At 40.1% G+C, this 15,420-nt stretch overlaps 1 protein-coding gene across 5 annotated transcripts in view; it reads right to left on the bottom strand.

Annotated features, from left to right (window-relative positions):
• Nucleotides 1-14,720, bottom strand: part of kcnd3 (potassium voltage-gated channel, Shal-related subfamily, member 3) — a 110,087-nt gene extending 95,367 nt beyond the window's left edge. The window contains exons 1-3 of one of the 5 annotated variants that reach the window (XM_031316459.2): nt 14,580-14,720; nt 14,378-14,467; nt 12,298-13,485 (exon numbers count right to left, since the gene is read on the bottom strand). In XM_031316459.2, the coding sequence (XP_031172319.1) occupies nt 12,298-13,400 (1,103 nt within the window). In that variant the 5' untranslated portion in view covers nt 13,401-13,485; nt 14,378-14,467; nt 14,580-14,720. Of the gene's footprint in view, nt 1-12,297; nt 13,486-14,377 lie in introns of all 5 variants that reach the window. The other 4 variants (XM_031316455.2, XM_031316456.2, XM_036008567.1 and 1 more) reach the window with 4 other exon arrangements.
• Between the last annotated feature and the right edge of the window lie 700 nt (nt 14,721-15,420).

Below are 15,420 nucleotides of genomic sequence, written 5' to 3'. Positions count from 1 at the left end.
ACCAAATATGACTAAAATCATAGCATCCCTGCTTTAATTCTGTTCTTCTCTCTGCTGCTATCAGTTGTCATTTCAGGCAAAGCGTGCAACCCTCCTCCTCCCCTTCCATCTCCAGTCATCGTCACCCACGGCATCCTGGGTCCTCCTCCGGCAGACCGCTCCCGTCGGTTCCTTCAGTCTGGTCTTTGGGCTCCTTCACCACCACCACCAGTGTCTAGGTGAGGGGGATATGCCTTACTCATGGCTTCTCTATCCCTTTAAAAAATATTTTTATAACGATGGAGTCTAATCTCCAAAGACTCTGTACATTTCATATTATGCATATGTACAAATAAACCTCTGCATATTTGCAACGATGTCTCTCCTGATTGAAATGGCCAAGAAGTAGTTTTAGCCATGCTAGCAGCACCCCTTTAGTCCCAACTATGGGATGGATTGCCATGACATTTTGCACTGACCTTCATGATCCCCAGAGAATGAATCCTACTGACTTTTTCTCTAGCACTATCATGAGGATGACATCTGTGGTTTTGAATGAAATATCTTGACAGCTGTTGGATGGATTGCCATGGAATTTGGACCACACATTTATGTCCCCCTCAGATTGAATTGTAGTATATTTGGTAATTCTCTGATTTTGATCATCAGGTCAAAATTTACCATTTATATAAATAAGTGTCCAGCGTTTGCATTAAATACTGTCAAAATCACAATTACAGAAGAATAATCTATAAAAAAAAATTACTTCTTGATTCAAACAACTGATGCTGATAGAATGTATAGTTTTAGTCTAAATTTGACTGTCTAGTAGGGCTGCACAATATTTTGTTTCATTGTCTACATCGCGATGTGCGCATGTGCAATAGTAACATCGCATGACGTGCGATGTTAACAGTACAACTTTTTTGCAGCTTGATAGAAAAGAAAACTTTCACCGTTCTCCTTTTACATGACCGTTACCGGCCGACCCTTTCCCTTTATGACAGGTGGCCATGTGGGCAACATGTATATGTGACGTAACGTTAGTCCGATGGGATTTGTTATGGCAAGTGAGGCTCTCCTGTGTGTAGAAAAGTACTGTAAGCCGAAGATGCAGTGATGCAGATGCTTTTCCATTGCTAGTGAACCTACAGTAATCAGTGTTTTACGTTTGTAACAAAGACGAAATAAATCAACTGACTAAAGCAACGTTATCACGACGTCTCCCAGACATTTTTCACAGCAGAGTTGCCAGAAAACTGCTACCAGCCAGGCTAAAGCTAATATAGTTAGCCTTAAGAATCAAGGGGTCTGTCCCAACTAACGTTACGGTCCATAGCCGCGAAGCTGGAATTGTAACTGTAATCTACAACAGAAGTCTGTGTCTGATATAACGTAATTTACACTGACTTATGTGATCATAGATGCACAGTTTGTTGCTAGTGCGTGACATGCAGGCTCTGCATGCACAGCCAACCACCAATCACAATCTATGTTGATCAATTTATCAAACAAACAAAGCAGGCCCCGTTAGTCGACCACAACCTGACATTTAGAGGAAGCAACATGCATGCATTATTATTAACATATACTTTAGCCTGGATTAATATGAATACAATGGTGTCATGTAAGTCAATCAGTGTATTTAACTACCTACTTTCCCTTCTCCAAAATCACTTCAGAAGAGTAGGCACAGTGCTTACTTGCCTTGGTGTTTTAAAGTATTAAAGTTCAACAAAGAATGGTTCACATAAGAAAAGTTCCTGTTTTTAATTTGAATTTTCTATGCAGATGCACTCCCCTACAAAATCACCTCAGAAGTCAAGAATAATGTATTATTTCCAAATAGAGCTATTTATGTCATCTTGTAAAAATTTGTCTTTTTATTTTATATCGCAATAAATATCGTAGGGGAATTTTTTTTGCAATGTCAGTTTTTTCCAATATCGTGCAGCCCTACTGTCTAGTCTTTGGGCTTGTGTCATTTTTGTTATACTTAGTAAGCTCTTACTTAAGAGCATTCAACAGCAAACACCACCAAACAGGGTACATACCCATTTCAAATTGTGCTATGAGTTAGAGAGTGACTGAAGAGAGAGAGAGCCCAGCTGCGTTAGAACAAAGCCGCGACTCGCCGATTCAACACTAGAAGTGTAACTGCAGCAAGCATCTCAATATCACTAACGTTATCCACATTCATACATAGACAAAACAAATGATATATCCAGCTACATAAAGCCTGGAAGTCGGAAGTAGAACGGAAGTACAACAAGGCATTGTCAAGGAGATGTTACACCGTCTGAAAACGGAAACAGACAGAAATCTTACCGTGGTCCTCAAAGCGGCTGCTTCCAAGAGATTGACAGGAGAGTGTGCGATTACGTGACAGAAAAACATAATGATGGGATGCCCATTACCAGAGCAGTCATTCAGCCGAAGGCCCTGGAAATATTTACCATTAATTTAAATGTGACACTTTCATCTAAAAAGATAATGAAAATATTATTTTATTTAAAAGATTTAAAAACAACAGCCTACCTTGTTTTATTCAATGTGTTTTTATTAGAATTATTAATAATACATATTTACCAATACGGTAAATATGTAAACATACTGTAACACACCAAATACTTGAGAACATTACATTAACACAGGCATGTACACAAACATGCACACATACAGTGTCAGGACACATAAGTTCAGAAGAAAATAAAAAAAGAAAGTTGAAAGGGTTAGAGGTAGTGAATCAGGGAGGAAAATCAAAGAGAAAGAAAAATACAAGTCTCCATGCAGCCCTGTTAGTCTGTAATGTATCATTCATCAACAGAGATGGATGAAAGAAGAAAACTATGGTATTCTTAGATCCATACTACTAGTGGGGCAAAATAAAACATCTTAGACTTAACTCTACAGTAGCTGTGTTTTGAGCTGAATGCTTCTGGCATACATGTTAGAGCTAGAATATCAATATTGTGTTACAATATTCAATATGGGTTGGGATTTGGGTATCATAATATTGTCATATGTTAAATAGAAGAATTAGTGATATAATATCTTTAACATATTTCAGTGTTATAAATAAAAAGAAGAAGATTGAATCATTCTATTTGTTTTTGTTTCTCAACTGTATTTTCAGAAAATGTACAGTATGGCTTAAAGATTTGTCCGTATTGCTGCACCACTATTAGCTTTAATATCAAAGTATGGCCAAAGCTGACATACATCAATTCATTAGATTTACCATCTGGAGACAAAAAATGTCTGCACCAAATTTCATCAGACTGTCAAGAAGACACTAAGGTAAGAGGGTGAACATGGACTGACGTTTCTATTGTGTGACCTCTTTTCTATTGCTTTTTCTTTAGTAGTGGTGGAAAAGGGGAATAGGGGTCAGTGGGCCCTCTCTGGAAGGAAGACTGAAGTAGAGGAGAGGGAGGTTGAGGAAAGACAAACTGAGGGAAAGTAACAGCTGGGAGGTCAAAGTTGAGATTCACTTTTTCAGATATGCCTTTGTGCTTATGTGTGTTAACGTATCTCCATCATAAAGAATTAGTGAGTTCAGCTGGAGGTCAGTGTTGTATAAAAACCATGTTGAAGCCAAAAGAGACTCTAGATGTTACTGAAGCTTTTTAATACACTCACACTCCCTCTGATTTCACTTTACAGCAAGTGAGAGAGGACAAAGATGTTAAATGCTAATGTGGCTTTTATTCTCCAAAGGAAAAAAGTGGATAAACTCTTATGTCCACTATTTATTATGAATTTGGATTTCTGTTCTGTAATGTTGGCTTCCACCCACCACTGTCAGGGTGGAGAAGTAATTAATCCATAATTCATGACCTCAAGTCCTGGTATATTAAAATTAAGTTACAAAGCCTTTCCAGTCTCTTAACTGTTATTTACAGTTTCCAAATGCCTTTTGTACCATAGCTTTTATTGGCTGTTTGCCAGAAAAGAAAAACAAGAAAAGCACTGGTGAAATACAAAAAACAAGACGGTGCAAGCCTACAAACCACAGAGAAAGACACTGGACTAGGTTCATTTAAATAAAAACTATTAGTAAATATGTTCATCAACAACTTGCATGACTAAACGCTGTTTCGTGCTTCTTGCGTTCAGCGCGTTCGGCGCGGCCAGTGCAGTGCGGACGGAGATATGCCGCAAACGCGGCATGGGCGACTGCGGAGGGTCTGATCGCCGAGCCGCGCACCTCCAAGACTTTGTAACGATGCCGACGCGGTCGCATACACCGCGTCGCAATGATTGGCTACAGGAGAGAATAAGTCCGCTCTTTCAATCAGTATGAAAGACCAGACTGTTTGCTGCGACCATGCGCGCCGTCCGCAGAAAAAGAGGAGACAAAATATTACAGACTTTTTTTCTCCAATGGAACAGTTCTATTTCTTGTGCTGTGCACACCATATCAGGACTACACCGGCAACACACAATGAACACAGTCAAAGGGATTCGGACTAACTTACTTAGTTAAGTTAAACTTAAAAATGACAACAACTAGCCTTGGGAGAAAGTAACAGGCCCAATTTCGTTTTAATGAGGCTGAGAAAAAAAAAACTAAAAGAAAAAAAAAAAAAAAGCAATGTGGCCATAAAAAAGCTGGTAAGAATACCACAAAGATGAAGAGATGCATTGAGGCTCAGCACAAAGAAATTGAGGTACAGCTCTCATCGTTTTATAATAGTTTTAAAGAGAAAATTGGGCCAGGCCAGTTGTTGAATCATGTTTCAAAATAAATATGCAAATTAGAACATGTTCCATGTCATTAAATTGATACCATCAGACCACTAGACCAGACACTTTTTGCAAATATGCTTTCTTAATAATTTAACCTGTGTTTTTCATCAGATAATGATAAGATCAAATCTTACAAAAAATAAGTTTGACTAAATGACAAGATTATTAGATTTGGCTAGAATAGATTGACTAAAATGCAACAGTTTTCATTTCCTAAAACTAAACTAAAATAGTTACGGTTTTCTTTGACTAAGATACGACTAAAACTTGACTAAAATAAAACAGGGAGAGGTTGACTAAAAAAACTAACAAGGGCCATTTGACTTAGGACTACGGTTGGGTATCGTTTGTCTTTTACGATACTGGTGCTAAAACGATACAGTGCCTGAACCGATACTTTTAAAAAGATTTTTAAATATTTAAAATATAAATATAATATATATATATATATATATAATATAATATTTAAAAAAGAAAAAAGGAGCACAAAACGACAGTCGGTGACATTTAAGAATGGCTTGTTTATTGCTAAGGCCATATGGTCAAAATGAAATTATTTATTAAAAATGTAATAACAATAACTTATTTCACCAGTAAATTGCTGGTATACAACAAAAACAACCACTAGATGGAAAAAGGGTATTTTACAATAACTTTGAATGTACCACGAGGCTGGCGAGGCGAGTTTCAAGTATGTGTTGTTTTTCCGACAACGGCAGCTGCGGACCGTTATGTCTCGGTGTTGGAATCCTCTACAGCAGGGATCTTCAACAGGGGCTCCAGGACCCCTAGGGGGTCCTCAGAGTCAATGCAGGGGGGCCGCCAAATTATTGTTAATTTTTAAAAAAAAATTCAAAAATTAAAGTCTTAACATGAATCCAACATATTATTAGCAAATATAAATCCCCACTGCTTAGTGACCTATAGGTAGTCACTAAGATAGCCATCCACAGATACACTTTCATCCTGAGCATTCACTGTGCCACATGTATGTTTAACAATAAAACATGATTTATAAAATCATGCCAACAACTTTGATGTTAATAGCTTAGTATGCGATGCAAAAAAGGTATGTATAAAGGCTTTAGGCCGCCCTACACGTTATTGTAGGCTCAGTTTAATACGTAACTTAATTTTATACAATATATGTAATAGGGGGTCCCTGCTCCATCTCTCTTTCAGTTAAGGGGTCCTTGGCTTAAAAAACGTTGAAGACTCCTGCTCTACAGTGAAATACAGTCACACTGTTTAACGTTAGCTGTCAGCATTTTAACCGTGTTTAATCCAGCTGCTAGCTAATGGTAGGCTAACGTTACCTGCTGCCAAGTATTATGTTAACTATCGTCACATGCAGCGATGCTTCTGTTGACTCTAACATCCATTTCGGAGTGTCAGAGGGCAGAGCTGGCATTTCAGTAGCACTGAAATGAGGCACCGAAATCCGTGTTACTATTCGGTCCGGTAGATATCGGTTGTTAAGGCAGCGGTGGCGTATTAGCACCGGGTGTCGGTATTCAACCCTATTTAGGACTAAGACTAAATCAAAAAATAGCTGACAAAATGACACTACCTTTGGACAATATTGTCAGGAAGTGAAATCTTTGAGCCATGTCTTTCTGTCCATGAGGTCCTCTGATATGCAGTAGGCTCCAGTATATAATTTGACAATCAATAATATGTAATGAAACATTTTCCTGATATGACCTCTGCTCTAAAAAGGATGTTCTGGTATAAATTGCATCTTTGTTGCATGGCGTGATCTAGGCCCCCTTTCCACCTGATATTAATATGTGATCTGTATCTGGACATGACATCTAATCCACAGGCCTTTGCATTTATATACATTTTTGTTTTTGTCTTATCTAGATAGGACATCCAGATACAGATTGCATGTTAATGCCATGTATAAATGGAGAGCTAGGGGGAATTACCTGCTCAATGCTTTGTTTTACATGTTGTGTAAAGAAGTAGGTTTTGCTGCTCTAAGTTGGTCCCCAAATGTACAGCATCAGTTTGCTGTTGTGTATTTTCTACAGACAGAAAATGATTTAACAGTAAAGAAGGATGACTGGCTGCTATGTGCTTATTAAACTCAAATCTATGCTGAGTTATGCTGGTCAGTTCAGCACACATTGTTACACTCTTTATTACCTCTCAAGCACTGGTCAGCTAATCACTGTCTGACTTAACTTGCAGATGATGGTGTTGTCTAACTTATGAATACCGAGTACTGTAAGTCTCTATGGAAAATAGTGTCTGGTGCTCTGACTGTAAAAGTAGTTCAAACAGAAAGCTGAATGTGCTAATCTCACATTTCTTACATGAGTGCATTTATAGTAGACATGAACACTGATTATAGATGAATGACACTGCAGTGTACTCTATGTGTGTCATGCACTCATGTCATTATGCAAACTCCAAATAAGTCTTATTAATTGATTAAAGTGCAGGTCAGCTCACCAAAATATCCTGACCTTAAAAAAGAAAAAGGTTACGAACAGACCTGGACCTAAATCACCATGGACAAATGACTTCCTTAACTGCTCTCATGAATCTAAGATAAGGGGTCAGTGACATCACATTTAGGTGCTATCTTTGAATCATACCCTCATCACCCATTCTAATTAGTAGCACTAACAATGGCTGCCACATTTCTCTCTACTGCTCAAATCTATATTCGCTCATCTGCATTGACCATTGTTTTTCACAAGCTGTTGGCTCCAGAATAAATGCTCTATAAATCAGAGCTCGGTGACAATGAGTTGTGAAAGAGGGTGAAATCACATGCACACAAAGAAGGCCACACACGCACATTTATGAGCACGAGTGAATACGAGCAGGCACATGCACCCAAAGTGTAGACACCCCCCACATACGTTTTCTACATGCACGCAACCCTTGCATCACAGCAACCAACAGTGTACGTGAAAGGTCTTGTGTGGTTGTCTGGGAGACAGAGAGCAGTGCGTTGATCTCGGAGAAGCAGTGATCAAAAGAAGCTCGTCTTTGATAAGGATACTAGTCACACTCAGGCTTGGTTATGCTTATGACTACAACACAACCAAACACTCTCACTATCATCAGTACTTCATCAAATGGAACAGCCTAATCATTCTGCAAAGATGACTAGATGCATAGAGAACAGCTGATATGTTTTGTTATGTGTAATAGAGTGCATTTTAAGAAAGCACTGATCTAGTTAGTTTTTAATATACTATTTACAGTATTAAACAGTTTACAGCCTTGTAAATTGACTACAAGACAACAAATAAAAATATAAAGTCTAAAACAGTTTGGTACAGGACGTTCAGTTTGTAATACGAGAAATAATCCGTCTATTACTCACACACGTGGAACAGAAATTCTGGAGTGCAAGTTTAAGAATAATGGCCAATGAGCCACTGTTGAATGTTTATATTTTTCTGATCCGTAACCCCAAAAACCTTTGTACATACTGAACCGTGAATTTTGAAAACCTTACAACCTTAGTGGCTAGCAAGCTATGCAGGGAAATTAGGTCAATAGTGAGCTATATAAATTAGCTGGATACATGGTTCATTGCTCTTACCAGTGTATCACTGTGTGTATTTTGTCCATAGCGAATCCCCAAAACGTCCCAGTAAGAGTAAATGCCGTAAACATATTCTTTGTAAATCTTTACAATCATTCCAACAAACCAAACAAAACAGCAAACAGCTGCCTTGTAGCACAATCCAAATGTACTTAAAAACTTGCCATTTTCAGCATGTAACGTTGCTCAGAGGTTCCTCAAAGCGACCGGAGATTAAAGTTAAGACAAAGAAAGCGGAAAGCGAGGGACATCTGGCAGAACTACCGGCAGTGCCAGAACTAGCCGGTAAATGAACCGTCGTCAATCCAGTTATTTTGGCATTAAAAAAAAACAATTCTGGCATGGCCTGTACAATTATAGAACACTGAGAGAGGTATTGCGGTAAGCTGCTCCAGAGCAAGGCATTGACAATCAGCACAGAGGCTTTTTAAGAAGTGAAATTCATAGGTAAATAGACAAAAAATGACCAATGTATTTCTAATTAATATTAATTAGATGAGGCTCGGCCAATTACCTATATGGAGAAAATTCATTTCTCAAGTGGTGCAGTCAGTGAAAACATTTGATAAGATGCAGGTACTGTAGAGGAGTATCGCACTCCTATGTGCTGAATTAGCATTTTAATGAGCATAATGTCATTGTGAAAAGGTAATTAGGTTAGGTAATTCCAAACAATACATTCGACTGACTGTGACTCATTGGTAAAGATAAAAAAAATATATGTAAAGATAAAGCTCTTGAATTTTTGAATTGCCTTTATCCATTTTTATTATCGATAGCGTACTGAACATTTGCTACAGCGAGAGGTTCAAGTTTAGAGGTTCAACTGTGAAAACATTTGAGACTTTAGTGCTAAACTAAAAAATCATCTAAACAGATAATGATGAATAAACGTAATAAAAACAAAAGACTAAAAGTCTTGTTAGTAACCATTACAAACTTAACTGCCAAACTGGGATCACACTTGAACAATTAAGACATTTCTTTTTATTATTTTTTTCTGTCTCTTTCACGGTGTGAATAAAGACATGAGTCTAGATGGACCTGTAATGAAAAGCTGAGGTTTAATAGTTGCTGCATCTCTCTCACAAACACCCTCTCTGCCTCCTCCCCAGCCACACAGCAGTTTACAATACAGGTTCAACCGAATATGACAAATGCTCAACGTTGTTATCACTCAAAGGTCAAAATCAATTTGTTTAACAACCTAGGGAACAAAATCCCACAAAGGTCCTTTTGCCTGAATGTGTGCGATTTAACTAAAGCCTCACCACTGTGTGCCTGCCTGCCCCTCATTTGCTGGATTTGAGCTAAGCTTTTTAGCTCTACTATAGAGTGAGCACAGGGCTCAAAGAGCGGCAGTGTTGGTTGGTGGCTTGCTAACTTGCTTGGCTGTTAAACCTCTTTTTGTCCAGTTGGTCATAAGGAGCGGCCTCTAGGGTCTGCCTTTGAAGATTTTAGACTTCTCGTTTGTACCAAAGCCAGAACCAAAATGCTGCAAATATAACTAAAAAGTCAGATGCAATAAATAGATCCACAACTGTGTCTTTTTCGCCATCCTTAATTTTCTTTCTCTCCTCTCCATTTCCCTTCTCCAATGACATGCTGTTGTCATTTAAGCAACGTCCACTTTCAGGAAGAAAGAGGAGAGCTACACTTCAAGTTATTTACCTGGTATTTCATTGCCCATTGTTGAAGGGGGATTATTGATTCTGACTGAGGCCGGATTATCGTCAGATAAACAAAACACTCAAAAAGCCACAGCGGGCAAGGCAGCATGTATGTGGCACAGATAAGGCACCCTTTTTGATGTGTGTCATAGTGCCAATGAGCACGTGTGTGCATGTAAACACAAAATCTCACATTCGCACATATGGACACAAAAACATCAAAACACACACAAACAGTATTTTGCAGCGCAAACACCAGGGCTAAAGCTCACAAGTTAGCAGTAAATTAAACATGAGTGCAGATGATATGAGTATCTCCACAGGGAAAACAAAGTCTAACACTTAACCCTGAGGCACCTAGATAGGAAGACAAGAAATCAAGGAAAACATTGTCTGTGGGAAATGGCTTTCATCTTGTTTAGTCAGATGAGTATAAATGGTTGCACGGCAGACAGTCAAGATATATATCCACAGATTCCAATTAGTTGGAGAACGAAAAAGTGGGAAAACTTTGTCCATCTGAAATCACATTTACTGGAAGACGCTGTGAAACATGCTCACACCATCTCAAGGAAAATCCACATACAGGGTCTTAACATGCACACAAATGCAAAAACACAGATATTTTACATTTGGGTTAGTTTATACATGCACAAATCCAAATATTGTCTGTGTGTGTATGGTTAGTTTGTGCGTATTTATGATGTTATTCAAAAGCAGAGACCAGAATGTCATTAGTCAGCAGATGCAGTGGACCACGTCATTAGTCACTCCGACACCCACTTCTGGCCCCTTGTTTGTTGATGAGGCCGAGCTAAACAACTACCCTTCTCTTAATACACAAACTACTAAATACTTACACATGCACACAACTCCTCCTCTTCCGCAATCCTACTGTAAACTCAACAGGAAAACAGTTTAGTCTCAGGTCTCACAGAGAGACTACAGGTTAGCATGGGCAGCGAAGCAAACTGCTGCATGTTCACAAAATTAACAGAAAACAGCAGAGAATGCCATGCCAATTTCCACAATTCAGTTCCTAATAATATGTCCACAAACACCAAACAACCGATCCAGAATCAAACATCAGCTCAACACCAGATCTTCTGGGCAGGTTGTGAATGGCAGGGCAAAAAGACAGGGTGCCAACTGTGTCACAGCAATGAGCTCAGAGCCATTTATGGCCTCCATGACTCTGACATTTAGCAGGATGCTGCAATTTGTCAGCCTCTCAGTCTGACTCACACATCCACAACAGGGGACGCTCATGAAACATATTACCATTAGGCCTAATAGTGCCGCATCACAGAAGTGTGTGTGTGTGTGTGTGTGTGTGTGTGTGTGTGTGTGTGTGCAGTGTAAAATTTATGATGTGTGTGTGATTTATGTATGCCATAAAACAACTGGTGGAAATATATGTTTACATAAAATGAAGAAAAACAGGTTGGTAGATAAAACATCAACATGTTCCTCATGTTTATCTTGTAAAACTCAATCAAAGCCGATTCATGAGACTGTAAAAAACAAACAATGACAACAGACCTGGGCTACAGGGTAATTAGGCATTCAGTGAATAATGATGCCTTTAACAATTTTGCCTTTAAAAACTGTGTTAACAATAATAATTATTTCTGCCTCAGTCCCCAAAAACAAATAACTGAACCACTTGCCTCCTAAAATGGAGAGCAGCATTTTGATATTCTGCATCAGAGCTTTAGTACCAAGAGGCACTTCATTTTCAAGGCCAGCAACTAGAGTAACTCACAAAGAGTGAGTGAAGAAGGAGGAGGGCTCTCATGTGAAGTCACTGTTTCAGTTCTGATAACCACAGTGCACGTTGGAGAGGAAAGTAATGGTATAATCTCCGTTTTCTATGTTATTGTTTCACTAAGAGGCCTTCAACTTTCTCCTACATCTCTCTCCCTCGTATCGGTGATGTGTAAAGGACATGCATTGGCATGGCCATCACTGGAAGAGAATATCTTGATGGCCACTTTTCCCCCTGAAGAATACCGTCAGTTATTAAAACACAGACAACTGAAAAGTGCAAACTTTCTGTAGTCTCTTATGATTATGCATAAAGTTTGGAAAGGATGTCTTGGAAAGAGTGGCACTGACTTCTGAGGCAGTTTTAGGTTTTTGGGCCACACAGTCAGACACAGATTTGAAGTCCAATCATAATCAAACATTTACTCACACATTACAGACCCAACTGCAAATACACATGTACACACTTACAAATTTGCATACACAAACATTCACTTGCGCGCACACACACACACACAACTTGCAACCAGATAAAAGAGGTGTCTGCTCTGCTCTTACCCGAGCGTTGTCATAGTAACGATGGTGTACCAGAAGGAGGCTGGGATGCTGGTGAATTTGCTGGAGCTTGAACCCTTTTCTGCGTAGAACATGACGGTAGCAAAGATAATTATGGCCATAGTGAGGGAGAAAAGCAGGAAGCCCAGCTCCGAGGCACAGCTCTTCAGCGTGTAGCCCAGGATGCGCAGGCCCTGCGAGTGACGGGAGAACTTAAAGATGCGGAATACGCGGAAAACACGGAGTGTCACAAAAGCGCCACTCACATCCTCGTTGTCAGTCATCACCAGGCCGATGTAGTAAGGCAAGATGGCCACCACATCAATGATGCTCATGACGGACCTCATGAAGCGGTAGCGGCTTGGCGCAGCAAACAAGCGCATCAGGTACTCCACGGTAAAGATCATGACACAGGCCGTATCCATGCAGAAAAAGGCCACGGTGTAGCGTACACCACATGGCACTTCCTTCTGATTGGGCGACGAGCCACAGGGCACCGTCTCCACCACATTGGTAATGACAGAGACAGCAATGAAGAAGCCAGTGACGTAGTAGAAGACAAGGGCCATGGTGGAAGTGTGGGGGTTCTCGAAAGCCCGCCACATGGTCTCCCTAAAAGTCATGTTGGGCAGCTTAGCGTCCTTGTTGTCCTCCTGGTCATCCATTAGACGCTCTGCATTCTCCCTCTTCCTATCCTTGAACTCTTCGTAGCAGCAGTCACCGATGATCTCTGAGATGATGCCAAAGAAAGCCAGCTCCTCCTCATAGGAGGAGATGCACTCATAGCGTGGATAGTGGAGCTTGCCTGTGCGGTAGAAGTTGAGCACGTTGCGGAACACGTCAGGGTCCCGGTCGAAGAAGTACTCTTTGGTCTCCTCGTTGTAGAAGAACTCCTTCTCTGAGCTCCCCAGCAGGGTGTCTGGAAAGCGGTCTAGCGTGTTCCTCCAGGTCTCAAAGCGCCGTCCACTGACATTAAGAATGATTAGCTCATCCTGACGCTTGTTCTTCTCAGTGGGAGCCACTGGCATGGGCAAATTGGCAACAGGCATCCAGCCAATCGCTGCTGCCCGGGCAAAGGGAAGCCATGCCGCTACTCCTGCCGCCATGCTGTGTCCGGCTTGGGGCGTCGGGGGGAACAAGTCCAGCACCTTCACAACCAGCTTGACATCTGCTCATTCACCCTCTAAAAGGCTAGAGAATGAGAGAATTTGTATGGTTAAGGACAGGGGTGCTGATTTGATCAGGAGAGTGAGAGCAAAAAATGAGATGAGATGAGAATTTAAGATAAATTTATGTTACAGATGTGAGGATAAGGATCGTAAAAAAATGAGCCAGTAAATAAGGGGAATGAACATAACAATGAAGACGAAAATGAACAATACAACTCATATCCTAAATGGCAGTCTCATTGAGACAGCAATAAAGTATCTTTAATGGAAATCAAATTTAACATCACACTCAAGGTGAGAAACCTTTACAGTGCACAATATAAAGTATATTTGATATAGTTATATTGCTATATAGTTGCCTATGCTTTAATGTGATTACAGGGACATACTGCAATTTCCAATAAGCATCATCTTCCCCATAATTACTTTAAGGCAATATTTCTCATAGTCCGTCTATTGGGTTACAGGTAAGAAGCAGGACCACAGTTTACTGCATGTTATAGTTAAAAAAAACTGAAGGAAAGCAAAGCAACGGCATCATAAATTTGTCTACAGTATATAGGCCTACATTTTTTTGTTAGTTAAACTCCTTGGTATAAACAGGCACATTTACAAGGTTGTAGAGAGATACAAGCAAGAGATTAGAAACCTGTTGAGTTCTAGATACAAAACAGAATATGCCTATTTGTTTTACTTAAAATTAATGAAAGAATTTGATGATTATTCAAGTCAAATTCACGATTTAATTTAGTAGCATGTAACCCGATTCCAAACAAGCATTTTTGACAATTCTTTATGACAAGTTGGCCACTACCCTCAACGCGGAAAAAAGCAAAAGCGATTCATTTTGTCGAACAGGTTGATAACTAAATACAGCTGATATCGACAGCTTTATCTTCGATTCTTCAACTCACCGATTCAAAATTCTCCATCCGAAAAAACACGAGCTTCTTCCAGAGCAGTTTAATTACAAGATGTAGGTTTGGTTATTTCTGAAAGCGTGTCTGGGGGGAAAAAATTACCAGGAAAGAAGAAGTTATTGAGCGAAGAGGAGAGCCACATTAGACAAACGCTACTGCTGAGGTGAAAGCGGAAAAGTAACGGAGACGGACGTACCACAGCCGTTTTAATTCCGTTTCCATTATGCGAGTGGAGATATAAGAGGACTCCGACGTGAAGACCGTCTTTCGTTGGCTTTTCGGGATGAGTGGTGGGAAGAGACGGAGGAGGAGGAGCGCTCTCTCGCTCTCTCTCTCTCTCTCTCTCTCTCTCTCTCTCTCTCTCTCTCTCTCTCTCTCTCTCTCTCTCTCTCTCTCTCTCTCTCTCTCTGCGCAGGGCGGACTGTGGATCAAAACTGCATTGCATTTATTGGAAACCTTGACCAGGAGCGAAGCGCAAACTGTTTTACGCACTGATGAAAACCTTTTTTTAAATGATACACCCCTCCTTCGTCACTCAGAATGAATTGGCAAAGGGGGTTCCTCTCCTCAGAGGAAACATGGATAAGCTCATTCAACAATGTATACAGTACATGCATCAATATACTATTTCCACACATCAAAGGCAACTGCTGCCAGCGCTGAGTTATCCACAGGATAGGCCTCCCAGCAGGGGCGTAGCTGAGAATTCAAGAGCCCCTGAAACAAGATCATCTTGGATGCTTTGAGCCTTTGAGCAGTGCGAGTGAACTAAAACAGTAAAGTTGTGGGTCAGACAGCTAAACAATGAGCTGAACACCCTATAAAGCTCTGTAAGCTGAGTGGAGCTACAGATTCAGGTGCTTATTCTCTGTAGGTTTATATAAACGACCCCTTTACTTGTCAAGTAAAACTGCACACTTACTGTTTTTCACAAAGTAATGGAGGTGGAAGCAATGGGAACACCACAGTCATTTGTATTTAGAGATAATGTAGGTTCATGGCAAGAGAGGACATCCAATGTGTTGATAAAAACTTGT

This window comes from Sander lucioperca, chromosome 12 (assembly GCF_008315115.2).
Source record: "Sander lucioperca isolate FBNREF2018 chromosome 12, SLUC_FBN_1.2, whole genome shotgun sequence".
Taxonomy (NCBI): Eukaryota; Metazoa; Chordata; class Actinopteri; order Perciformes; family Percidae; genus Sander; species Sander lucioperca.
Note: the sequence above shows the minus strand (reverse complement) of the source record. Positions and strands in the feature narration are given on the sequence as shown.